The 27828-nt window shown below is 48.7% G+C and overlaps 1 protein-coding gene across 1 annotated transcript in view; it reads left to right on the forward strand.

The window, feature by feature from the left end:
• Window positions 1–27828, forward strand: part of CACNA1A (calcium voltage-gated channel subunit alpha1 A) — a 208045-nt gene that overhangs the window by 86499 nt on the left and 93718 nt on the right. The window contains exons 4-6 of the mRNA XM_044913037.1: window positions 8036–8127; window positions 10600–10752; window positions 15118–15311. Of these exons, the coding sequence (XP_044768972.1) occupies window positions 8036–8127; window positions 10600–10752; window positions 15118–15311 (439 nt within the window). The remainder of the gene's footprint in view (window positions 1–8035; window positions 8128–10599; window positions 10753–15117; window positions 15312–27828) is intronic.

Consider the following 27828-nt stretch of genomic DNA (forward strand, 5'->3'; position numbering starts at 1 on the left):
GAAAAGCACACATTACAGGTACAGCTTGAGTGATTTTCCAAAACTAAACACACTCATATAACCAGCACCCAAATCAAGCAACAGAATATCCCCAACCTCCAGAAACCCTCTCATTCCCCTCCAGTCACCAGTCACCCTGACATAGGACAGCATGGATTAGTCCCGCTTATTTTTGAATTGTAAATACATGGGATCACATGGCACACTCTTGTTGGCTTCCTTCCCTTGCTGTTGTGTGTGTGAGATCCACCCGTATTGTTGCCAGAGCTGCGCAGAGTTCAAAGTCATGGCTGCATGTTCTGCACGGGTGATAGGCATTTGGGTGCTCTGCACTTTGCAGCTATTACGGAGAACTGTTGACGCTCTCATGCTTGTCTTTGGCGGGAGGTGTTCCCAGGACTGGGGTTTCTGGGTCATCGGGAGGAGTCCGTTTAGCTCTGGTGGAAACTGCCCTTACAGTTCTGTGCAGTGGTGGGAATGGTCTCAGCTCCCACCAGCTGCAGGCGAGAATTGAGCTTTTGTTTTCATTTTGATCTGGGAGTGCCTCTCCCTCAGGAGATGCTCGGTAAATGTCTGGGAATTAAATTGAAAACATACTCGTCCATTTCCTCGAGAGCTTTACTCCATCGGATGTCTCATTTGGACCTTCAGGCTCTCCTTCCACACTGACTTGGTACACTTTGCTTGCAAACTTGGACAGATCCCTCCATGTGGAAGACACTTGGCCCCCTTGAGTCATCACGTTATCTTCCCCGCTCTCATTCCAGTGTCTCAGGGACAGGTTTCCCTTCTACTCCCTCCTCCAGCCTTGCGATCAGCGAGCAATTGCGACGGTGCCCTTCAGCAGGCCCGCGACCTGCCGATCCTCTGAACCCGCTTGTCTCGGCTCAGCCGCCATCCCCTTTTCCCCAGCAAACTCACACCTCTGGAGGGCCCATCTTTTCTAGAATCACTTACCTCGCTCTTTCTGGGGTTTTTACATGTGTTCCTGCTTTTTATTTAAGAAAACAGTGCGGTTTAAGAGAGCTTCAGGAATCACCGAAAATAGAAACGTGTCCTTTTGTGTAATCCTCTACTTTAAAAAAGTGGAAGAACGGCTCTGTGCAGAGGTTAAGGTGCTCGAGAGGACCTCGCGTCAGTGGTCAGAACTTCCCCTTCAGGGGCACCTGGGTGGCTCAGTCGTTAAGCTTCTGCCATGATCCCAGAGTCCTGGGATCGAGCCCCGCATCGGGCTCCCAGCTCGGCGGGAAGCCTGCTTCTCCCTTTCCCACTCCCCCTGCTTGTGTTCCCTCTCTCACTGTGTCTCTCTCTGTCAAATAAATAAATAAAATCTTTAAAAAAAAAAAAAGAACTTCCCCTTCATAGGAGAAAACACAGGAGAATATCTGTGTGGCCCAGAGTAGGGGAAAGACTTCTTAAACAGGATTTTAAAAGCATAAACTCTAAGGCAAAATAATACTACTAATAATGGATTAGATGAAAACTAATGTTCTGTTCGAATAAAAACATCATGGGGACAGGAACCAAACTGCCCGCATCCCAATCCTCCTTTCCCATTTCCTGTGAATCCACAGGCAATTTACTCAACCTCTCTGTGCCTCCGTTTCCTCATCAGTAGAATGGAAAGAATAGTATCTACCTGCGGGGTTGTTAGGAGTTATAAGCAAGTTGATATTTGTAATATTTAAATCCTGTAGAATAGTGCATGGGAAAAACTAAAGTAGGATTTGTAAATAGTGCCTAGGATGGTGGAAAAATAACTGACCAGAGATTAATATTTTACTGCTGTTATGTTACCCCTTAGCCACATGCGACTGTTTTCAATGTAAATGAATTAAAAGTAAATACAATTTAAAATTCAACTCCTCACACCCACCAGCCACATTTCCAGTGTCCATAGCCGCATGTGGCCAATGGCTGCCATATTGGGCAGCACTGATTAAGACTATACAAGGCAATGTCTGCAAGTCAACAAGAATAACACACAACCCCAATAGGAAAACAGGCAAAAACTGTGATCAGGGAGATTAGGGAAGAGAAGTCTGAAAAGCTAATCAGTATATGACGTGGTACTCAAAATCATTTGTAATCAGAAAGATGAAAATTAAAACAGCAAGTGTTTCTGTATGCCTCTCATAGTGGGAAGAATCAGCACCATGGATAAGCCAAGGGTCAGCAGAATGTGAGGACAGAGGAAGCTCCTGCCCGACTCCTGGGCCTGTGGCCTGGGGGGGGCCATGTGGAAGGTCATCAGCTGTGCTAAGTTGGGTTAAGTCAGACTCACCAGCAGTTATGCTCCCAGGCACCCACCCCAGGGAGATTTTTGCCGGGTCTGTAGGGGCGGTACAACGATGTTCACTACAGCACCATCTGGGGGGAGCTGGAGGCTGCCTGGGGTCCATCCCTGGAGAAGGGGATGTGGCGGATGCACCTATGGAGAGCCCCAGGCCCAGTGAAAGCTCCAGATAGCACATATAATGGACCACCCAGGATAGGGCTTAAAAACATGGTTCTGGGTGAAAACAGGAAACAACAGAATATGCTTTAACTTCGTGCCGTCAATGTAAGTTAAAAATATAAGCACTCAAAATAAAGCACATGTTTTGCAAGAATGCACTCCAATAAGACCAAATTAAACATTATATTGGTTGTCTCTCGGGGGAGACGAATGAAAGTAGGGTTTGGGGATAAGAGGGAATGAATGAATGAATGAATGAACGAACAGAGAGGAGCACTGCACAGACCAAAGGTGGAAAGATGCCATGAACTGAGGAGAGCAATTGACTTGACTCTCCCAGTTTGAAGATTTTTTAAAAGGAATTTTAGAAATACTTTCCCCAAGAGGAGGTAAAAGCCAAGTGATATAAAAATAAACTTGAAGAGGATTTACACAGTCTATGAATGGCAAGAATATAGACTGCATGAGAAGCAGTTATGCTTCTAAGTACCCATCTCAGGAAGATTTGACCCTGTCAATTTTGGCAGGTGCTTCTTCTAACCTGAGGTCGGGGATCCAGAGCAGCCCCCATTCTCTCTCCTGCTTTCTGACTGAACTGATACCTCCTTGTCATTCTCCTGTCCTCCGCCCCTCCTTCTCAGCCAGTAATCTCACCTTTTACCATGAGGTCTCTCCAGCTCCAGGGCCTTTGCACATGTTTCCCTCCTTACCCACCTGGCACATAGTAGTTGCTCCTCCACAAATATTTATTGACATCCTGACTTCCTGCCAGCAGAGAAAAATCTAGCTCCTTTCTATACTTGGGTTAGTGGAGGAATGAGCTTGGCTGAAGTCCAGGGAGAGGGTAAGTGGGGTGGTGGAGTTAACCAGGGGCAGCGAGGTGGAGGTAGCACAGCCAGACTCAGGAGCCAGGCACCACATGTTAGCTGTGTGACTGTGGACAAGTAGCTACGCCCTGGGTCTCAGTTTCCCTGTCAATGGAATGAGAGTAGAACACTCACCTGGTAAAGATACTGGGGCATAAAATGGGATCTCAGTATGTAAAGCAACAAGCATACAACCTGACAAAGGAAAAAACTCAACGACTTGCCTTTATCAGTGGGTTCTGGTATAACTTGGCCACAAGTAACACAAGAATAAAAATGATGATGGTGAAGAAAAAAGCAAACATTTATGGAGGACTTACTAAATTCCAAGCACAGTTCCAAGCATCTTGCATAAACCCCCACACCTATCGGGGTAAGTAAGACTGTCATCACCATTTTACTGTTCAGGAAACTGAGGGTCACACAGCTAGTGATTGGAGGAATGGGGATTTGAACCTAAGCTGCCTGGTTCTTATCCACTAGAAAGGATGTTTGTTATCCACATTACAAGAAGTCTGGAGGCCGGGTGGTTGGTTGCAGGATTGGCTTCACAGCTTAGTGATGTCCCCAAGGAATCCTTCCCATCTTTCCACTCTTTCATCTCCAGTGTAAGGACTTTCCTGGTAACCATTACCACTCATGGTCCCAAGATGGCCACCTTGCTCCAGGATGTCTACACAAAAGTCTTTGTCAGGCCAAAGAAGAGGAGGGAATGTCTCCTGCCATGTTACTCTTCTTGAGGGAGGGAAACTCTTCCCCAGAAGCTCCCAGCAGGCTTTCACTCAGGTCCTGTTAGGCACATGACCCAGTCATGTGACCAGTGCTCCCATCGAAAGGAATCCTGGGGAAAAGAGACTATTGGGCATTTTCTGACTCTTTGATGGAAGACGGACTCCACTGGCAAGGGAAGGGGTAGGACTGCCTATTAGATAAACAACCATCAGTATCTTCCGTGATTCTTTTCCTAGTTTAAGGCAAGTCTTGTCTCCTACCCAGCCTTCCATCTCTTCTAGAATATACTCTATTAGTTACTGCTAGGCTTTCCTATGTCCCACTTCCTTATTATTTATTCAACAAGCGTTTATTGAGCACCTACTGTATGCCAGGCACAGTTTTAGGTACCAGGGATACAGCTGTGAACAAAACATGAAAATTCCTGCCCTGGTGGGGTGGACATGCAGGAGCAGTGCCATCCAGTGGAACTTTATACAGTGATGGAAATCAACTGTCCACATGTGGCTGTGGAGCACTTGAAATACGTCTAATGCAACAGAGGGACTGAATGTCTAATTTAATTTAATTTAATTTAAGTATATATTTAAACAGCTACATGTAAGTGCAACTAGTGCGACTGAGGAACTAAACGTCTGATTTAACTTAAATTAAATTAAGGGTATATTTAAATAGCTGTGTGTGACTAGTGGTTACCATATCAGGCAGCTGAGCTCTAAAGGCAAAGGGATACATTATCGACCTCTCTCTCTGGACATGTAAACATATTTAGTGTCTCCCACCCTGAAAATCCTCCTTTCTCACATCCAGTCTCTTGTTTCTGGTTCATCTTCTCTTGTTCTCTACAGCCATCAGCCACAGCAAGACTCCCTGTGACCTGATGCTGCTCATCCTTTGCACCTAACTCATCCATGGGCTGCTCTGGAGACCAGTGGCCTCGCCTTTCTCAAAACACTTTTGAACTTGACCTCCAGGAATGACCCTCTCTGCCGGGTCTCCTCCCAGCTCCGTGACTTCCTCTTTTCCACCAAGCTCCTTCCTCAACACATTGTCTCTTAAAATGTTGCTCTTCCCCAACATTCCACTGGAGGCCCTTGGCTTTTTTCATTTGACCTATCTACCCTAGGATATCTGGTCTACCATAACCCTGTTTTCCACTACTCTTTTCTCACTTGCCAGATTTTTATTGAGTACCTGCTAGACCATAAAAGGTGCTAGAGGTACTACAAAAAAAAAAAAAATCTTTGTCTTCATGGTGCTCACATTCTAGAAGAAGAGGTGAATAATAAATACAGCTTAATAAGCAATATAATTCTGGAGAGTGAAGGATCTCCTTAGCTAGAGGGGCCAGGGAGATCCTCTTTGAGAAGGCAAAATGTGAGCTCTGAAGGATTTGAAGAGGGCCATCAAGGCAAAGAGGGAGAGAGTTGAGGGGACGAGCATTTGCAGTAGAAGGAACGGCCAATGTAACATTCCCATGTTGGGAAGGAGCTTTTCCTGTTGGAGGAACAGAAGATCAGTGTGGCCAATATGTGGTGGGACAGGGCAGTCAGTGGGAGTCTTGTGGTCATGGTAGAGTTTGGATTTTATTCTAAGCCTGATGGAAGCCAATGGAAGGTTTTAACAAGGGAGTCACAGAAAACTGGCATCTCAAACTCAACGTGTCCACAGCCCAGTCTTGATCTTCCTCCAAACCTACCCCTTTCCTATCTCAATTTACAGTGACTCCATCCTTCAGGTAGCTCAGGCCAAAACGTTGCAGGCATCTTTGAGTCCTCTTGCTCCCATCCCACCACGCTCAATCTTTCCATGGGAAGCCCTGGTGGCTGCCATATTGTTCTCCATAGCATTTCCCACCATCTGGCATATCATATGTTTTCCCATTGTCTCTCTGTGCATGGCAGTGTCCTCAGGCACCTATAGTAGGTGCTCAGTAAACCCTCATTGAATGAATGGCCATTGCTTAGTGGCTAATTCAGAACCAGGAAGCCATTCTTCCTTTCTGCCTTTCCCACCATGGCCCCCACCCCATCTAACGAGCCATGTGAGGTGGAGAACTGGGTTCCTGGCTTTGAGTTCTTGCTCAGTGGTGTGGACCTCCATGCATTAGTAACTTCTCCAGGCTCTAGTTTCCTCTGGAAAATGGGACTCATCCTGCCGACTGCTGGGATGCAGGGAGGATTTGATGGGCCCAGGCAAGCTCCCTGATGCCCAGCAATCAATGGCAGCTATATTTAAATTGGGGCCTCCTTTGTACTCCCACTGCCTTTGTCCTAGTTCCAGCCCTCATTACGCTGGCCTGCTCTCACCGCTCCCTCCTCGCTCTGCCTCCATCACTGCCCATCTGTCCTGTCAGCTGTCAGCCTTGTCTTCACCACGCCAACCCTAATCACATCCCTCCCCTGCTCTGAAACCTTACATGACTCCCACTGTCCACAGGATAAGACCCATTTCCTCAGCCTCCAGTTCACAGCCTCCAACACCAGCCCACCCATTTCTCCCCGCCAATATCCTGAACAAAGCTTCTGTCTCTGTGGTGCTTTCTTGGCCACAGAAGCCTTCCCTGCACCAGCAACCCCCCTCCACCCTGTTCCATCCCCTCCTAATTCCTTCTCAACTTTCCAGGATGGAGGATGAAAAATAGTACATCTTAGGTGCCGTTTAGGATTGCAGTGGGCCAGGGGGAGGTCGGATTATCTGCATTTCTGAGGCTTGAACAGGTTAGGACAAAGGCCACACAATGAGAAAATGCAGGGCCAGGGTTTAACTCTAGATCTGAGATTTTGTGCTGTGCTACCTCCTCGTACTTGGGCTCCGTGGTGATGCTGTCCCCAGCCCTCCTGTCTGTATTCAGGTCCTCCTCATTCTCCTGCAGCCTGGGGCCGGAGGGATTCATGCTTGAACCTCACCCACTTGTGAGGTCACCTGAGGATGGGGTCAAGTTCATCTCAGTGCTACCCCTGTGTCCAGCGCAGCCTGACCCAGACCCGCCACGGCTCACCTGGAAGTGCAGGGCCCCTTCCCCCGCCATCTCCCAGCTTCTGGCCTTGCCCCTTAGGGGGCCTTCTTGTAATTCATGTCATGTCCCAACCCTCCAGTGCTCAGAACCCTCCATGGCTCCCATGTCACTTGGAGAAGGAACCAGAGTCCGCACCATGGCCCACAGGGCCCTGCACGATCTGCCCGTCACCACCCTGCCCTTACCTCCTCCTGCTGTCACCCTGACTGGCTTGGCTCCAGCCAGCCACACCGGCCTCCTCACACTCCCTCAGCTGCACACCAGCAGAGCCACACTCATTGTTTGGTTTGGTTTCCTGTGGTGTTTTTTTTTTTTTTTTTCCTTTTCATTTATTTCCGAGTAGCTTAGCACACTTCCTGTGTGCCGGGCACCATGCTGATCACAGCACATGTATCAGTCCATTTAATCCTCACACCTCTTTGAGGCAATGTCAGTACTATTATTATCCCTGTTCTATAAAAGAGGAAACTGAGGCACAGAGAGGAGTCCTGGCTTGTCCAAAGTCACCCAGCTGGGAAATGGCAGAGCTGGGATTTGAACCCCATGCAGGCTGGGCTCCTAATACTGAACCACTTTCCTGCCAGTTGATAAAGGGTGCTGAGCTCCAAAGGGTCTGCCATTCTCCCTGGCCCCTCCCCAGGACCCCTGGGCCTCCCCACGATTCGTTCCGATTGTGCATTGTGAAATATATTGAACGTCATCCTGACCATGTGCAACAGGACGCTTCTGTTCCTCTCAATCCAGTGTTTATTACCACCATCAACCACACACCTTGTTGGGGTCATTATAAATCACCTTTTATCCTATAAGGCAGGTACGGTTAACATGGAACCTGAAACTGAGGCCAGCAAAGTAAAGTCACCCACCTGTGGTCACCTAGCCGATAAACGACATCAAATCCCATTCCCCTCTGACCCTGAAACCCACCCTCTGTTTTCCACTCTGGCTTCTTTCTTCCAGCATCTTGGCGACAGTTGGGACGGAGTTTGACCTACGGACGCTGAGGGCAGTTCGAGTGCTGAGGCCGCTCAAGCTGGTGTCTGGAATCCCAAGTGCGTGAGTTTCCGACCCTGGCAAGGGGTCTGCTCAGGGGTCCCGGGAGTCCTCAGTTTCCCCTCTGCAGAACATCTCAGAAGTGGCCCCTGAGTGCTTGCTTCCCAGCTTGTGCCAAGGCAGCCTTCTCTTGGGGGGGAAGCTCCCAAGGGACCCCCAGGAACCTGGTAGCAGGTCTCCATGAGCTTCTGGAAGCAAGCCAGGAGCCTCACCTATAACCACAGCACCTGTTTATTGAGCACCTGCTGTCTGTCAGGAGCCATGCTGATACATCTCAGTCAGTACTCACGATTCTGTGATGTTGGGAGAGAGTGCTGATATCTCCATTTTACAGATGTGGAAACTGAGGCTCAGAGCAGCTAAATAATTTGAGCAGGGTCATGTGGCTGAGAACGGCAGGACTAGGTGTTAGCAAGTGTGACCCCGAGCCTGGCCAGTAACACTGGTGGCAGTGACTGTGACCATCTATTGAGCACCTGCTGCATACTGGACACTGTAGAGAGAACTTTACATGCATTATCTTAGTTTGTCTTCCCAATCACCCAATGAACACATTTTACAAATGAAAAAGCTGACGCTCAGACAGGTTAAATTCTGCACCTGAGCTCTGACAACTTGACAGTGATGAGCTCCAGAGCCCATACTCGTCCCATCTGCTTGCTTTCTCCTCCTCCAAGGGTGCTTCTGCCCCACCCTTTAGGCGCAGCTGCCATATTCAGGGTCAGATGCAGGTTGTGCTGCCAAAAACCAAAGCAAAACAGGGTCAACCTTCTGTCCACTGCCTCAGTTAGTACTACTACTACTAATTTTAAAAGCACGTACTATGTGTCAGGCACTGTTCTAAGTATTTGCCATTTTAAAAATTCATTTGTCCTCACAACAAGCCTGTGATGTAGGTTCTATTATCAGTTCCCTTTTACATCTCATTGGCTTCGTTTGTCAGGTTCATTGCCATCTGGATTTAAAGAGTGAGATCTCCCAGACGACCACCAGCAAGGTCTTTTGGTAGAAAGAAGGCACTTCTGCTTAGGTGTTTGTAGGATTCCAGGAGCTGCCAGCATTGCATTAAGGGTCATCCCCAAGCTAATACTAACAAAAATTTCACCACCTCTGGTGGTACTTTGCCAGATATGTGCTCTCTCATTTAATCATGAGAGGGAGGTGCTATTCCAGTCCCCATTTACAGATGAAGAAACCAAGATTCAGAATGGTGACCTGACTTGCTGAAGGTCACATTGCTAGTAAGTAGATGACTAGGTCGGGTCCCCTCGATGCAGACTTAGCTAGGTGCCTAGGTGGCCCTGCTTTATCTGGAGAGTGCCGTCAGGAGAGAGAGAATGAGGGCAGCAGGATGGGATGGGGAAAGATGCCGAGCAAGGATGTAGTCTCAACCTGATCCCGTGGGGAGCTCTGGAGTGTGAGTAGCACCAGAGTTATCCTCGAACCTGAGGCAGAGGGACTGCTGGCCTTTCATCCTTCTCTGGTCACTTATTGGGGGCGGTGGGTGGGGAATGCCGAGAAGACAGTGGCTGCTTGGGTAAGGCAGCTCTTGATAACCAAAGGCAGTTGTATAAAGAGGAGGGGCAGCTGGGAGCTATTAGCAGCCAACACCCGCAGCAGCTGGAAGGGGGGCACAGCAGAGGTGGAGGATACCCGGCCTGGGCACTAACCACAACCAGTGTCCCCAGCCTTAACCACTCCGCCACACCACCTCCATTAGCATCACCCATACGTTGCGGGTCCCTGTGGCTTCCACCCATCAGGAGGTGCTAATCATGAGCCGTGTGAAGTTCTTCTAATCAAGAAGCAAGGCCTTAGGCTTTTTGTTTGAACCCTAATTTTAACCATACATTTTCCTGATAGCACAGTGGCTACAGACATACCATTTGACATCCCTCAGACCTGGGTTTAAGTCCCGGCTCTGTTATTTCTGACGCCCTTGGATGAATCACCTCTCTCAGACTTGCTTCCCAGCTCTGCAAAATGGGGATAATTTTACACGGGTGCCCACTTCATGGGGTTGTGTTAGAAGCCAATGAAATCATGTCTGGCTTCTCAGGACTGGAACTGGGACATTGACTGTCTTCCCCGTGCAGAGGTGCAGCTAGCCTTGCTGGTGCCTCTGCATGAATTAGGAAAAGACGCCCCCTCTTGGTGGGAAAAATTAGGAAAAGGCACCCTGCTCTGGGTAAAAGCTTCCCAACACCCAGGAATATGGCTTAGAAAGCAATCCATTTCCACTCCTTCCTTGCCTAAAATGTCATCAAATGAGAGCATATGTCAAATACTTTAAAAATATTTTAAAATAAGAAGTGCCTTAAAATATTAGGAGAGCTTGTTCCCATTTTATGATGACCAGCGAGTGTGGTCCCTCATCATTGCCCCACCCCCAGCCTCGCGTGTACTCTGGGTTCCTAGGGTTTGGGGTGCTTGCTCACAGAGCCATGGGGGCTCTCTCTGTGTCTTCTCAGGTTTACAAGTCGTCCTGAAGTCGATCATGAAGGCAATGATCCCCCTGCTGCAGATCGGCCTCCTCCTATTTTTTGCAATCCTTATTTTTGCAATCATAGGGTTAGAATTTTATATGGGAAAATTTCATACCACCTGCTTTGAAGAGGGGACAGGTAGGTCCAAGCAGCATGATGTGTTTTGTTTTGTTTTGTTTTCAACCTTCCTCCCTTGGGGACAAGCTCCTGGAAGGGATATGCAGGGCTTTGCTTCTTTCTCCTGGCAGCTGGGAGAACTTCCTTCCAAAGTGCTGCAGGCAAAGCTGGGGGTGAGGTAGCCCTTGGGGTCTTGGTTGTTCTAGCGCCTTGCATTGGGGTCTCCCGGAAGCTGTCCCAGGGGTAAGTGGTTTATTTGGGAAGTGATCCCAGGAAGTGCCAGCAGGGGAGTGGGGACATGAGACAGGGAAGGAAGACATCTAGTAAAGGGGTGTAGTGTTATCAAGTAGGATACCATTGTGGGCAGCTGGGGCTCGGTCCTCAGCTCCTCAGAGCCATCCCAGTCAGGGGGCAAGGGAACCAGGGTGTTATCCACCAACTTCTGTCTGACACTGATAAGGACTGTCCCTGGGTGGGCATTAATGCCCCGGCACGGCTGGCTGACCTGCACGCTGGGCTGGAGCAGGCATGAAAGGTGTTTTCAGGTGGGAGTTTGGGGGGGGCCTGGCAAACAGCAGGATATGGACAGGGTGCCAGCCTCTTCCACCTCGTAACCTTGCGGGGACCGCATCCCGTGCTGTGTTCTCAAGCAGGAAGAAAGGGGGCAGCCTGGTCAGGAAGGAAGGGGTCTGATTGCTTTTGGGGGGGGCAGTCCCCATTACCTGGAGAAAAGGAATAGAAAGGGTGGTCCTCCTGGCCTCCCCCAGAATGTGCCTTGAAGACACCCAGCTGGGAGGCATGATGCCAACAATCAGAACCTAGCGCAAGCAGGGTCCTGTGCGAATGGCAACTCCTCAGTGGTTGGGTCAAGAAATGGGTGGGGGGACAGGCAGAGAAAAGCCAGGAAGGCAGGAGGCTCACTTGTGGGACTCAGCTCTGAATCAGCGGTGTGGCGGGGCGGTGTCCGCCAATATCCACACATTCGGGGGACCCGGCAGCTTCCGGATACATTTTCCGTTAAATCTCCTGCTCCCCAAATTCCTTTGCTCTCTGGAGCCCAAGAACCAAATGGAACAGGATGAGGACAGAAGCCTGTATGTCAGTATTGGGACCACCGGCCATCTTGGTGCGGATGCGGGGCTGGCAGCACTAATCATGGGACAAGGGAACCATGAATTCAGGGGATGGACCTAGAGTGGATGGTGAAGCTGAAGGGGATCGCCTGTGAGAAATGAAAGGGGTTTTAGGCCTGTCTCACTGGGAAGAAGATTCTGTCCGGGAGTGGCTTCCTATCCACCGTCTCCTGATGACCCCCACATGGTGGAGCCCTGGCCCCAGACCACCCCAGAGGGAAGGAAAACTCAGTAGGGAACATTTATTCAAGATGTCCTTTTTCTTCCTCCTTTTCTCTTGCTCCTCCTGACTCCTTCTCTCCTGGGCTTGTGAAGTTTGCTCAATATGGGATGTCCTAATTATTTCTTTCCCCGATGAAGAAGGTGTTAATTGAGGCAGAGCTATTTCTGCGACTGGCCTCGTCACCCGGGCGGAAATGCAGGAGGGAGAGATACAGGACAGGGCCCCTCAGAAAAGTCAGCCAAGAGCAGAGAAACCAGGACTCCTGGAGCCTAGGTTTTGGGGTTTTATTGAGGGTTGTTTTTTTTTTTCTTTCTAGCTAAGCAGACACACAGCTGGCTTGGGTCTGAGTGGGGTTGTGAGGGGGCAGATGTGGGGGGAGCAGCTGGGGGGTTAGAAAGCCTCATTTTAGGAGGATGACTGAAAAGCTCGCGATTAAAAATATAAGGCGTGTGAGTAAGAGACAGATATATACAGACACCCAGGCAGCAGGTTAATTTTAAAATATATTTATAACCAAATTCCTCAGACTCTCTGGACGGTTGCTTTTCTAGAAGCAGCCCTCAGAGTGTTTCGTGATGGGGGGGCGGAGGGTTGAGGGGGGATTGAAATCAAGAGAACCACTGGGCCAAACTGCTAAGGAGAGACAGGTTTTCAGCTGCATTCCTTTATCCTCGGGAACTCAGTTCCCGCGTGCCCAGAACCGTGCCAAACACTCAGAGAAATGCAAAGGTAAAGTGGAAGGCGTTCTGCTTTCCAAGAGCCTCCAAAATCTTTTGAGGAGATAAGACTCCTCGTCTGCAACCAGTTCGTAGCAATGAAGGCTGACGTGTGCTTTTATCTCCCCACCAAATATGGACGAACACTGGGGAGCTCTTGTAGCCCTGAGGAAAAGGAGGGACCAGTGTTCACTGGCTGACGGGGGGGGGGGGGCTGCAGGGGGGTGGGAACTGAACCAGACTTGGTCGCAGGGTGGAGACGGAGAAGGTTCTGGACAGAGGTGACCTTCCCAACAAACAGGGGTTCTCGTTCCTTATAGAAGTCCATGCATTTTCTTCCCCCCTGCTCTGAGCCTTATGTTTAAAAGACTTTGCCTTCCAATCTGTATTTGTTAAATAATAGCCCCCTGTACCAAATCCAGCGTGAATGAGGAAGGCATTTCCAGCCGCTTAAACTAGTGGCCGATGTGGTCATTGTTTCTTTATATCAGAACTTTGAGCAGTAGGTGTCACTTCTGAGAGTGGTGGGTGTCACTTTGCATGACCTACAGTTTCTATTTAACTGAAGCTTCAAAGGCCAATAAGATTCACGCCTTCTGTGCTGGTTTATTTCTCTCTGCTGCATGCTGAGTGGGGGTTGGGAATTTGTGCCCATAGCACATACATTGAGAGATATTTTTGTTTTGTGGAGAGCTTGAGTTTGCACACTTGGCTGTTTGTTTTCTTGGCGGACAGTGTTGCTCTCTGAAAACCTTCAGAAGTGTGACTCGCTGAATAGGGTCCTCTCGTATCCACTGCTCTGGCCCAGTGGGGACACCCCTGGGTCATTCTGTGCTCCCCTGATTCCATGTGTTCCCGGGGTCTCGCCATCAACACCTTGGAATTCAGACTCCACCTTTGGCACCCAGGCCAACTTCACCAGGAAGCTGTCTTTGGTTGCCAACGGGGCATCTGTTGGTGTGTGTCTCTTTCCTTGTGGCATTTTTACAATCTGTCTCTTGCTGTTTGGGGAGAAACTTAGCTCCTGTGCCTGAGGGTAAGTACTGTGTGTACTGGCCTCCCTCGCCCCCAGAACAGCTCCCTGAGCCCAGTACATAAGAAAGAAAGGAAGGAAGAAAGAAAGAAAGAAAGAAAGAAGAAAAGGAAGGAAGGAGAGAGAGAGAGAAAGAAAGAAAGAAAAAGAAGAAAGAAAAAAAAAAAAAAAAGGGAGGGAGGGAGGGAAAAGGGGAGAGAAGAGGAGAGGAGAAAAGAAAAATCAGGCTACAGAAAAACAGCATCACATGATTCACATATTTGTCCTAATGGAAGTCTGGAGAACACTGCACCCAACCATCTCACAATGTGCATGACATATTCACCCAAATCCTCTGTATTAGGGTACATAAACCCTCTATATTAGGGTACATAAGACCCTCAACAGATCTTAAAGGACCGAATTACACAAAACATATCCTCTGATCACAGTGTAATCAAACTGGAAATTGGTAACAAAAGGATAACTCTGAAAATGTTTAGAAATTAAGAGGCATGCTTCTTATTTGTGGATGAAATGATAGGGTATCTGAGATTTGCTTTAAAAATATTCTAGTGCAGGGCAAAGTGTGGGGAGGGGATACAGATGAAACAAGATTAGCCCTGAGTTGATAAGCGTTGCAATTGGTGATAGGTACATGGGAATTCGTTATACTAGTCTATGTTTTTAAGATTTTATTTATTTTAGAGAGAGAGCGCAGGGGTAGAAGCAGAGGGAGAGGGGCAAGTAGACTCCACCCTGAGCACAGAGCCTGACACAGGGCTTGATCCCACAACCCTGAAATCATGACCTGAGCTGAAATCAAGAGTCGGACACTCAACTGACTGAGCCACCCAGGCGCCCCTATACTATTCCATTTTTGTAAATATCTGGCAAGTTTTTTTTTTTAATGCATCTTGGTTATCCATGGGTCAAAGAAGAAATAATAATGGAAATTGCCAAATATTGTACTTGAGCAATAATGATAATAATGCATGACAAATTTTGTGAGATACAGCTAAAGCTGCATGCAAATGACAATGTATAGCCTTAAAAGAAAGTGAATCCATCTCAAAAGTTTAGGAAATGCACAGGAAAAGTAATAAAGCTTGGAGAAGAAATTAATAAAACAGAAAACAATGAATAGATCAACAAAGCCAAACTTAAAAAAAAAAAAAAAGACCGATAAATCCATTCCAATAGTCATCTTTTCCCAACAGTATTGAATCTTTACAGCCCCTATTTCTCAGAGTTGGTTTTCCTAGCCCCTTGCCCTGACTTTTCTCCCCTTCCCTTTCATAGATGACATTCAGGGTGAGTCTCCGGCTCCGTGTGGGACAGAGGAACCCGCCCGCACCTGCCCCAATGGGACCAAATGTCAGCCCTACTGGGAAGGGCCCAACAATGGGATCACTCAGTTCGACAACATCCTATTTGCAGTGCTGACAGTTTTCCAGTGCATCACCATGGAAGGGTGGACTGACCTCCTCTACAACGTAAGTGATGCAAGTTCGGGGAGAGGTGGTTCTCCTGGACCAGCCAATTCCTGAGGCTGCACTGGAGGGACTCTGAGCCGGTGAGGTGGGGGCAGGGGGCGGGAGGCATCAGAACTTCAGGTAGAGGAGGCCATGGGGCATGGAAATCTAGAGGGCGCACAGATGCTGCATAAATTTTCACTGTGTAAGTGTTTAAATATAATTTTAGATTTTTTAATATGTAAAGGTTGTGTGATTCAAAAGCCCACATGGATAAAAGAGTAATATCCTGGGATCTATACAAAGGGGCTCTGTGCTGGGACCCTCGCTGGCCCTCTGCCAGCCATACTCCCTCCCTGGAGGGTGAGGAGTCCGTGGGCCTCAGGGGACATGTCTACCAGAAGCTGGCACCACCTACCCCACTTTCTAGACTGCCCTCTTGGATTATCCGGGATTCTGGAATTTTCTGCCCAAGCCCAGATTCTGTGGACTTGCATGAGATTCTTCTGTGCATCTGTTCTCCAACTGTGCCAGGTGTCCTAGGAGCATCTGTTGGCACAAATGTGGCCGGAGCTTAGATATGCAAGCAGGAGTGCCCATGCATGTGTGCATGAAGCCCCCTGCCCCCGGGCCAGACAGAGCCATGAGTAGGGGAGAAGGAAGGCCATGCGTGGTCTGGGGGCAGGGCTGGCTTTGCTCACATCATGATCCAGTGCAGACGTCTAGGTTCTAAATTCCACTCTGACCTTCCCAGTGCTTATGAAGGTATGTTTACAAAGGGGAAGCACACAGCATATTTTATTTAGTAGCTTTTAAATATTTACACAGAGTATGTGAGCCTCCATCAGCACTCTTGTCTGAGATCTTGAAAACATTAGAGACAGGCCCACCTGCCCCACTTGCATCTTGTTTCCTATCCCCCCACCACGTGCAACCCCTTCAGCTCCTTGGTGTATGCTTTCAGTGTTTATGCAAATATAAGTGTAATCAAATCTATATCGTCCTCCCTTTCTTACCCCAAAGTGTAACATTCTATACATGCTGTTCTATTCTGTGATTTTTTTGGGTCACATAACAATATATCCTGGAGATCTTTCCATGGCAGGACATGGAGCATGACTTCGTTCTTTTGTACAGCTGCATAGCACTCCGTTGTTTGGTGGGCCATGGTGCATTTAATCAGTTCCCCAGAGACAAATGCTTGGAGGTTCCCCATCCTCTGACATTGAACTCAGAGCTTCCATGAGCCTGCTGCATTTATGTCTTTTCATCCTTGCGCAGATATAGCTGGGGTTGGTGGTGTCCATTCCGAGAAGTGGGATCGCTGGGTCAACCCAACTGAAGCGTATTTATAATTTTGATAGATATTCAGATGTACAGGTCTTAGAGCTGTGTCTGCCCTAAAACAGCACACCTTCCTCACCCACCTGTGCTGTGAGAGGCCCCCCCAAGTCAATCACCTGTCAGCAGCTGGAAGTGGGTGGAGTCAGGGATTCAGAATCAAACACAGGATGCCACAAGTGTAGCAACCTCATGGAGCATCCCCTGGGGCTGCTCCACACATATACCTCTGTTGACTCACGGAGGTATCCTCTCTGCCTGCTTAAATGCTGAAATTGCCAGTTAAGGTTCTTCCCATATGAGCCAGGGCTTGGCCTGCTGGGGAAGCAATACCAGGCTTCTTCCTGCATGTGGGGTTGCTGAACTCTCCTCCTGGTGGCAGTTTAGGTTTCTTGAGGAAGGTTCCCCCTTGGGGGTGGAGGGAGATTTGCAGGAACCTATCCTTTTGATCAGTGGCTCATTTTAAGGTGGGGTTGAGAGTGCAGCCTGGAAGTGGATTGCAAAAGTGCCATGGACAGTTGAGCATGTCACACACTGCACAAGCCACCACATCTCAGGAGTGTAATTCATATTGTAGACTACATAGATGTCCACCATTATTACAGTTTTTTGACAACTATAAAGAATGTAGGAAGGTATTCTAATTTGTATGAAGACCTTGTCTGAGCATAGCATCTCTAGAAACAGACCACAGATCTGAGAGATGTTCAGACTCTCTCTTGGGCCTCACTTGCAAACAGCTTGGACAAAAGGTTATGCCCAATTGGCAAAAGCTTGCTGGGGGATTTTTATGGGTTCTAGATTTTTGCTTTGCAGGGTGGTGTGAGAGAAGGCTACAGAGGGAAATGAGCCCTCCTGGGAGTGAAACAGAGCTGGGGGCCAGGATGGTAAGGAACTCGGGCAGAGAATGGGACTGAGGAACAGAAGCTAAGAAAATTGTGAACGTGGGAAAGGGTTGTGTCATGGGGTCGGATGTCCAGAGAAAGTGTCCAGAGGTTCAGAGGAAGACACTGGGGATGTGCTTAGTGGTGGGAGAGGAAGCATGAGCAGGACCACAAATTTCCAGAAGATTCTCTAGTCATAAGCACCATTGTTGGAAGAGATATTTGTCCTGGAAGCTTAGAGTTGAGCTGTCTTGGGGAAAACAAGCTCAGGGGAAGTGGTGAGAGCAGAGTCAGGCACCAGACTGCCTGGGTCCCCATCCTGACTCTACCACTTCCTTGCTGTGCAACCTTGGCTAGTCGCTTGGCCTCTCTGTGCCTCATTTCCACTTGTGCAGTATGAGCAGAAGCATAGTCCTACCTCACAGGGCAGGAGGACTGAGTGAGGTGGGTACATGTAAAGTGTTTAGAACAGTGCCTGGTCCTCAGCGAGCTCTGTGTAGGCCGAATTCTCCACCCTGGTAGGCACGCCTCTCAGAAACATATATGAATTTTATATCATAAAAACCCCAACCGCCCCTGAGGAAGTAGAGTGAGCTGTGGGGTCCCACTTTATTCCCCACCCTCACCCTCACCCTACTGGTAGCTGCTACTAACTCTGAGTCACCTTCTAGAACTTTACATGTACTTACATCCCACCGTCATCCTGTGGGTAGAAACCCCAGCAGTGTTGTGGGCCTGATGTGAGCCTAGAGCAGTAATAAAATACCACAAAGTGGTGGCTAAAACAACAGACATTCATTGTCTTGCAGTCTGGGTGCCAGGAGTGCCCTGTCAAGGCTCTGGCAGGGCCAGGCTGCCTCTGAAGGCCCTAGGGGAGGATCCTTCTTGGCCTCTTGCAGCTTCTGGTGGCTGCCAACAATCCTTGGCATTCCCTGGCTTACACATTCTCTGTCCTCCACTTGAATATCCCGTCTTCACATGGTTGCCTTCTTATAAAGACACCAGTCATGTTGGATTAGGGCACCCCCTACCCCAGCACCATCTGGTCTTAACTAATGACCTCTGCAATGCCCTGATTTCCAAATAAGGTCACATTCTGAGGTCCTGGGGGTTAAAACTTCAACATACCTTTTGGGGGGGGTGGGGAATACAATTCAATCCATAACACCTCCCAAATAAACTACTGGACCTGAACCCTTGTCTGAGGCTTCTCAAATTAAGACACACACTTAATACAACCATTAGAGCGTCTCATTGCCAAAGGCAGGGGCTAAGGTGACTACCTTTGAGTTTCTGCTGCTGAGGACAGAGCTGTTGCTTTTCCAGGCGTCTGGGCCCTGCTCTTGTGTTCTGCCCTCTGCCGCCTCAATCCATCCGGCCACAGGCAGCCACAGGGTCTGGAATCTTTGTCCTCTGCATTTATGCTAGAGCTGAGGCCTCACTAGCCTCTGGCAGGTGAGACCCATGGGGAGAGAGTCCAGATGCACCAGCTCCAAGTGTCTTAGAATCCATGGGCTCAGATGCCAGATGGAGGCCACCTGCCTGGGTGGACAATGCTTTACAATCCCAACATCTCGTTTCTTTTCTCAGTATCATTAAAATCCATTCATGTATTCAGTAACTGTTGAGCACCTACTGTGTGCTGGGAAATGGGCAGGTGAACGGCGGCGGCGGGGTGGGGGAGGGGACCCACCATGAAGAAGAGATGGACAGAAACAATAAACATGATAAATAATAAACTGCTCGTACAGCAGGACATAGACAGTAAGCAAATGCATAGCAGGGGACATGGTGACATGCCCTGTGAGGACAAAAGAGCACAAGAGGAAGGTGGGGCTAGTCTAGGTCAGGCAATCAGGGAGGGCTCCTCCAAGGAAGTGGCATTTCCAGAGAGAAGGAGAGCTCCAGGCAGATGTTTGTGGGAGAGCATTGTTGGCAGAGGGAATGTCAGCAGCTCACCTACACGGCATGTTCAGCCTCCTTCCAGGTTTTCCCAGTTTTGAGTTGTTCCTTTTCTTTTCTGCTTGGCTTCCTGGTTAAATAAAGTGCCTTCTGGAAAAAGCCTAACCTCAACTAATCAGCAGTGCTGTCAAAGGTTCAGATCAGGATGTGCATCTCAGCATTATTTGTAAAAACAGAACAAAATTGGAAGCAACCGGTTCAGTACCGTATGGTCCTTTCATATGAGGGAATATTACGTCGTCATTAAAAAGCATCTGTTGGGAGAATATTTACGGATGCTTACTGAATATTTACGGAAATACCATATAATGATGAGTGGGGGGAATTGATTTTTTTTTTTTTTTTAAAGAATCAAGGTGAGGTAAACCTTATGTCTTGGCTCCGGCCACCATTACAAAATAGCATCCACCGGGCGGCTTCAACAACAGAAACTCATTTCTCACAATTCTGGAGGCTGGACCCAGGGTGCCAGCACAGTGGGGACTCTCCACCTGGCTTGCTGACAGCCGCCCTCTTGCTGCCTCCTCACACGGTGGGGAGAGAGACAGCTAGCTCTCTGGTGTCTCTTCTTATAAGGACACTAACCTCATCGTGGGGACCCCACCTGTGTGACCCCATCTAACCCTGACCACCTCCCAGAGGCCCCGCCTCCTAATACCATCACACTGGGGGTTAGGGTTTCCACATGTGAACACAGGGGCCGGGATGCACTTCAGCCTGTTGCACCTTCTGATCTCAAGTGTGTACATTTGAAAATGTACGTTAGGAAAAGAAAGACCGGAAGACACTGTACCAAGATGGCCTCTAGGTAGTGGGGTTCAGGAATCCTTATCTTCCCAATACTTCTCTGTATTATCAAATTTTCTACGGTGAGCACAATCACAATCAGGAAAAAAATATATTTAGACTTGTTATAGATTTAAGAGAAAAAGAAAGAGATTTTTGGTCATTATGACAAAGGGGGAAGGAGTGGGGGGACAAACATTTCCGGGTGTGTCCGTGGTGTGCTGGCTATGTCACCTGTCCAGAGAGAGTCCACACCAAAGGCTTGATCGACATAGCCGTAATCAATGGTCATTCTTATTTGTTTTATTATCACATAAACAAAGGAAGTGAAGAAAAAACATATCTTCTTTATGGAAGAATTCCATTTAATATATGCAGACACTCTCCCTCCAGAAGCAGAGCTGAATCCCCCCATTGGAGGGCGGGCTGGACTTAGTGACGCACTTCTGAAGAGTAGACTAGGGAAAGGGGAGATGAAGTCATTTTACAGTGGGTAAACCTAGCAGACACCACCTTAAGCAAGCGACCAAAGTCGGACTCCCCCTCCCCGGGTGAATGTGTAATCATGTGACCCTTGACGGATGTGATGAGCAGGGGACCTCCCCTCTGGTTTCCTTCCCCAAGACTCACAATCCCTGTGTAATCATGAGCAAAACATCAGACAAACCCAAACCCGGCGTTCTGCCGCGTAGCTGGCCAGTCCTGTCCCAGACTGTGAAGGTCATGATATATACAAGGGAGGACTGAGAAATTATCACAGACCAAAGGAGCCAAAGGGCATATGACAACTGGATGCAATGCGGGGTCCTGGAACAGAAAGGGGACATCAATCGGAAACCTGTTAAATTCAAATAAAGTCAGGAGTTTGGTTTATAAATAACCCAAGGGGTAGAGATTACTATCCCCCATTTTACAAATAGGAGTCAGAGGTTGAGAGCGTGGCCTGAGGTTGGCAGCCGGGGAGTGGCGGGACCAGGTGCCCTGAAGTGAACCCGGGGAAAGAGAGAGGGGGGAAGGGAGGAAGGGAGGGAGGGAGAGCAGTTTAATTTTTTTTTAAGATTTTATTTATTGATTTGCAAGACAGAGCATGAGCAGGGGGAGAGGCAGAGGGAGAGGGAGAAGCAGACTCCCCACTGAGCATGGAGTCCAATGCAGGGCTCAATCCCAGGACCCCGGAATCATGACCTGAGCTGCGGGCAGCCACTTAACTGACTGAGCCACCCAGGAGCCCCAGGAGAGCAGTTTAACTTTTAAAGGAGTAATTTCTTAAAACTCTCTTTAAAGTCTGGGGCAGAAAAGGTAGACTGGGGAGCAGAAGAGCCTACATTAGACACTTCAGGGATTCTTTCTGGTTTTTGTGTTATTGAGATACAAGTTTGAGAGGTACAGGATGATGATTTGACAGACGCATACTGCGCAGTGAGTTTAGTTAATATCTGTGACCTGATAGAGTTGCCCAAACTTGGTTTTTTGCCCCTGGTGGTGGTGGCGGCATGGGAAAGCTCAGGAGGGCTATGCTGAGCCAAAGCAGCCTGGAAGCAGCATGTGGGTGACGAGACCTGCCCTCTCTTGATGGATACCAGGGAGGGCAGGTGGAGAGGCAGGGGTCCTTAACCAGGACCCGTCATGAACAGCAGGGGAGTCCTGGCAGGACCAAGGCTTCTTGAGTTCATTTTTGGCTGCCATTTGCTGAATTTACCGGATGCCGCCTGTCTTCTTGTACTGTCGATCAATCCGTAAAACAACCTTGTGCAAATGCTTGTGCAAGCATTTTTAGACCCATCTTCCAGATGATGAAACCGAGGCCCACAGGGATAAAGCGACCTGCCAAGGCCCTATAGCCAAGCATGGTGAAATCAGGATTCAAACCCAGCACTGGGAACTAATCATCACACCCCCCTCCCCTCTGTTTGACTCTCCCCTTCTCTTCCTTCTCCCCCTCTGTCTTTGTGTCTCTTATGTCATGTCTGTCTCTGTCTCCTTCTCCTCCTGTCTTCTTCTCTTTCTCCCTCTCCCTCCCCGCTCTCTGCTTTTCTGTCTGTCTCTCTCACTCTGTTTCTCTCCATCAGTTAATGTCAATTAGGAAAGCAGCGAGACTGTGCTTGGTTGATGATTATAATTGTCTGCCCCTTGACAAATGGTCACTCGTGCTTGAAACTGATCTTTGACCTAAACCCTTTTTTATTCATAGATGCTCCTTTTGGCCAAAATCAAAGCATCAAAACTGGGGGGACTTTGGATCACACATTCATTCAACAAACATTCATTGGATGCCTCCTATGTGCACGCACTCTTCCAGGCACCCAGGATATGCAGTGAATGGAAGAGACAAAAATCCCTGTTTGGGGAGAGTTGACATTTTAGTGGAGGAAGCAGGTGATCAACAACATAATTAAGAGATTATATATGTATGTGTAAAGGGCAGAGAGTATCGTAAATATTTTAGGCTTGGCAGGCCATACTGTCTCTCTCACAACTACTCAATCTGCTATCCTAACACAGGAACAGCCACAGAAAAAATACATAAGGGAATGGGCATGGCTGTGTACCAATAAAACCATAATTTACAAACACAAGTGGCTAGGCCATGGGCTGAACTTTGAGGACTCCTGTGTAAGAGGGGAAAGAGAGCTTAAGGAGAAAAATTAAGCAGGAGAGGGGCTGTGGATTTTCAAAGTGAGGGGTTGCAGTTCTTCTAATAAGCCCTGAAGGAGGTGAGGGGGCTGCCATGCAAGTATGCTAGGGAAGAGAGATCCAGGCAGACAGGATAGCCAGTGCAAAGGCCCTGGGGCAGGAACGTTCCTGGCATTTGTGAGGAGCAGCAACGTGACTCATGTAGCTGGTGGGGAGTGAGTGAAGGCAAATGAGGGAGCTGGTGAGGCCAGAGGAGGTGACAGGACCGGACAGGCAGAGAGGCTATGTAATTTATCATCCAAACCGGGACAATTTTGAGAGCAAATAGGGAAAGGAAGACTCAAAAAATAATTAACAGGCATTTCATGATCTACAATGGGTATAAACTGGGACATACGACCTCCCTCACGGCCACTGTGGGACCTTGGCTCTTTCACGGTCAAACCCACACCATTTTTATCCAGTATGCTGGGGAATTGGGTGTTCTCCTGAGCTGAGTATTTTTTTTAAAGATCCTTTATACTTTTTCTGAACGAACCATGCTCAAAAAATTAGAGGAAAATAAACCATAAAACAGAAGGCACTTAAGAATTTTACTGGGACTCAGCCATTAATTTGTTTGATGAGTATTTATTGAACGCTTGCTAAGCGCCAGGTGCTGCGCTAGGCACCGGCAGTGCTGGGATGAATCAGTCTCTCCTTAAAGGCTCTCACGGGCCAACCATTATAAATATAAAATACTATGAAAGTGCAGCAAAGAGGTGAAGTAGAAAAAAAATTGCTCTGTTGCAAGCCAGAAGGACAGTTCTAGCCCCAGCTGTGCCATCCACACCCCGTGCGAGCTGGCGAGTCACGTTGCCTTCCTCAGCCTGGTTCCCCCATCCACTGGGTATGGAAACTGTGGGAATCGAGGGGTATTTTGTTGGCTCAAAAGTGCACTACTAAAATGACAGTGGTTGTCTTGCCTGCCTCTTTGTTCCCAGGGAAATAGCCTGATCACTTGGACCTGAGATAAATACAGTCTCCTGTCCATGGTATTATTTTTTTTTAAAGATTTATTTATTGAGGGGGAGGGGCAGAGAGAGAGAGAGAGAGAATCTCAAGCAGACTCCCCACTGATCATGGAGCCTGATGAGGGGCCCCATCTCCTGACCCTGAGATCATGACCTGAGCCAAAAATCCAGAGTCAGATGCTTAACCGACTGAGCCACCCAGGCACCCCTGTCCTTGGCATTATTTAAACAACCCACCCCAGAGACCTCAAGATTATGTGCATTCATCATGCCAACAATGCTTAGGAAGCACCTACTGTGTGCCAGGTGCTGTTCTGGGTGCTGGGGAGGTGACGTTTTAGGGACAAAGACAGTCTACAAACAAGCAAATGTATAAATTGACAAGGTGATTCAGAGAACAAAGCATGCCAGGAAGAGAATGGATGTCTGGCAATGCTGGAGGGAGGGGCTAGTCCTTTGGGTCAGGAGGGCTGGGAAGGCTTCTCTGAGCCAGGCACAGTGGAGCTGAAGGCTGAGTGATGAGGAACAATCAACCACACCAAGATCGAGGGGACACTGGGCTCCAGGCCGAGGCTCAGAGAACAGAAACAACTAGTACATTGTAATCTTGAACTTTACCCTTTGGTGTACCAATTTCTCCATCGGACATACTGGAGACATTCTTTTTCCCCACTTGCCTCATGAGATCCATAGAAGGATCAATGAGAAAGTGGCATTTGAGAAAGACCTGAAGGGGATGAGGGAGCAAACCAAAGAGATATCGTGGTGTATCAGCCAGGAAAACTATGTGATGCTGCAGTAACAAACATCCCCTGTGATATTAACAACAAATCTCTTTTCTTGCTCACACTACATTCCAGTGTAGGTTGGCAGTGGGGGAGAAGGGGCTGTGCTCACTATCATCACTTGGGAACCAACTAATAAAGCAGCTAGGACATTGCCACTTGCTGTCCCAAATAGAAAGAAAGCCCCGAGGGCCCCACACTGACAGTTCAGTGCTCCAAATGGCACGGCTGTCTCCACTCACTCCTTATTGGTCAGCACTCATCATGTGGCCCTCAGCCAACCACAAGGGGACTGGGACGGGCCATCCCACCATATCGTCAGAAATGTTTAGTGACAGCACTAATAAGAAATAGTGTTCCAAGCACTGGAACTCTTCGAGCCTTTGGAAAAAAGACAGGACTCTTAAGAACCCGTCCTTTTCAGTATTACTGATTATGACAGGTGAACAAGTTTCCATCCTCCTTCATTTCCCCAAACCCAGACTCATGCACACACCCGCCCTTTACCTGAACTGCCAAAGGAGGTCAGGCCCAGAAGGGGAGGTTTGGGCCCCCCACATTCTCTGCTATCAGAATAGCTGTGGCAGGTCTAGCCTTTCTTCTTGGGAAACATAGTTCCCATTTTGCTCCCAAGCAGACCCCAGGGAAAGCCCACCTCCTAATCAAAAACTGCACCCACCCCTCTGCCAACTTCTTCTCCATGAGTTGTTGGCTCTAGAGCATGGAATTGAATAATTTGGGCCACGTTGGAAGGAGAACAAGTTCTCCTTCAGTCCCAGGGAGAAAAGCAGACAAGGGAGTGGGGGAGGGAGGACAACTTGGGAACTGAGGATGCAGGCTATGTGGGGAACTTGGACCCACCTCTCATTCAGTCCTTCCACAAACATTTATTGAGCACTGCTTGCATGCCTGGCATTGTGCTAGGGAATATAGCAGTGAACAAACAAACAAACAAAAGGCAGAACATCCTTGCCCCTTGTGGAACTGACATTCCAGCTGGGGAGATGGACAGTGAGCAGGAGAAATAGGTAAAGTGTAGAGAGGGTGAAGTGCTAAGGGAAAAGATGGAGCAGGAAATGGGATTAGAAATGAAGGGCCATCAAAGAAGACCTCCTGGAGAAGGTGGCATTTGAGCAAAGACCTGAAGGAGAGTGAGGGAGGAGCCATGTAGGAATCGGGAGGAAGAGCCTTCCAGGCAGGGGGAGGAGCAGGTGCAAAGGTCCTGAGGTGGGACTATGCCTAGTGCATCTGAGGAGCTGAAAAGAGCATGTGGCTGGAGCAGAGTTATCCAGGGGCAGAGTGACAGGGGCATGGGGGGGGGGTTGGGGTACCTCTGCCATTTAGTAGCTCAGGGACCATATTCGTTTTCTGTGGCTGCCATCACAGGGAGGTTAGAAGTTGGAGACTAAGATATCACCAAGACCGTGCTCCCTCTGAGACTCAGTAGAATCCTTCCTCGCCTCTTTCTGGCTTCTGCCAGTGGCCGTTGACCCTGGGCTTCCTTGACTTCTCTCCACACTCTGCCTCTGTAGCCACGTGGCTGTCCTCTCCCCTGCATGTCCCAGTCTCCACCTGGTGTTTTCCTCTTCCTTAAAAGGACACCAGTCATATTGGATGGGAGCCCCCCATCATGACCTCACCTTAATGGTAGCTGCAGAGACCTATTTCAATTAAAGTAACATTCCCAGGTCCCGGGGTTATTACTTCCAACACATCTTTTGGGGAGACACAATGCAACCCAGAACGGACCTTGGGCATGGAACTTTATCTCTCCTTATCCTCCCAGGAAGATGGGAAGGATTGTGAACCACCTTTTGGGGTCCGTGAGAGGATTAACTGAGCTCAGGTAGGCTGAGTGCCTGGCATTGGGTATGTCTGTTATTAGGCTGGGCAGCATGTCATGGGCCAGAGGGTCCTAAGCCTGTTGGGGAGCTGGGTTGTGGGCAGAGTCTGAGATGGACGGGCTGCCTCAGTTCTGAGGGGCCTCTGCTGTTTCTCCCTGTTCCATCCCACCTCTCTCCCCCCACCTGCTCTGTCCCCATCCCAGACCTGTTTCCTGAGATGGCCCAGACTTTTTCTTGTGTTGGCTGGTGCGGGCTTTCTCTCCCTGGACTATATTTAGCCTAAGAAATAGGCATGAGAAGCCTCAGCTGCTGCAGCACTGGAAAGGAAAAGCACAAAGCCAGTCCTGCCTTCTGTCCAGCCCTGTCTGCTGACTCCATTCTTTCTTCTAGAACCTTCTAGAAGCAAAGCATCAGAATTTTGGGTGTTTGTTGGAAGAAGGACATGAGTTAGGAGCCCTGACATATTAATTGTCCCCAGAACTTGTCCATGTGTCCATGATGAAAGTTGACTTTGTTTGTCGGTTTGCTTTGTTTTCCGTTTTTTTACTGTGGTAAAAGACGCATGACATAAACTTTACCGTCTTAACCATTTTTAAGTGTCCGGTTCTGTGGCATTAAGTACATTCTCGTTGTTGTGCAGCCATCCCCACCACCCCTCTCCAGAACTCATTATGTCTTGCAAATAGACTGTGTCCGCACTGAACACTGACTCCCCGCCCCCTCCCCCAGCCCCTGGTGCCCGCCATCTACTTCCTGTCTCTGTGACTGTGACTCCAGTAGGGACTGCATAGAAGTAGAATCATGCAGCATTTGTCTTTTTTTTTTAAGAATTTATTTATTTATTTGAGAGAGAGAGTGCACGAGAGAGCACAAGCAGGGGGCGTGGCAGAGGGAGAAGGAGGAGCAGGCTCCCCGCTGAACAGAGAGCCCGATGTGGGGCTCACAGGACCCTGGGATCATGACCCGAGCCGAAGGCAGACACCTAACCGACTGAGTCACCTAGGTGCCCCCAGAGTTTGTCTCTTTATGACTGGTTTATTTCACTCAGCGTAGTGTCCTCAAGATTCATCCATGTTGTACCATGGGTCAAAATTTTCTTCCTTTTGGTGGCGCCTGGGTGGCTCAGTCGTTGAGCGTCTGCCTTCGGCTCAGGTCATGATCCCAGAGTCCTGGGATCGAGCCCCACATCGGGCTCCCTGCTCCGCGGGAAGCCTGCTTCTCCCTCTCCCACTCCCCCTGCTTGTGTTCCCTCTCTCGCTGTGTCTCTCTCTGTCAAATAAATAAATAAA

The sequence above is a fragment of the Neomonachus schauinslandi genome, chromosome 1, assembly GCF_002201575.2.
Source record: "Neomonachus schauinslandi chromosome 1, ASM220157v2, whole genome shotgun sequence".
Classification (NCBI taxonomy): Eukaryota; Metazoa; Chordata; class Mammalia; order Carnivora; family Phocidae; genus Neomonachus; species Neomonachus schauinslandi.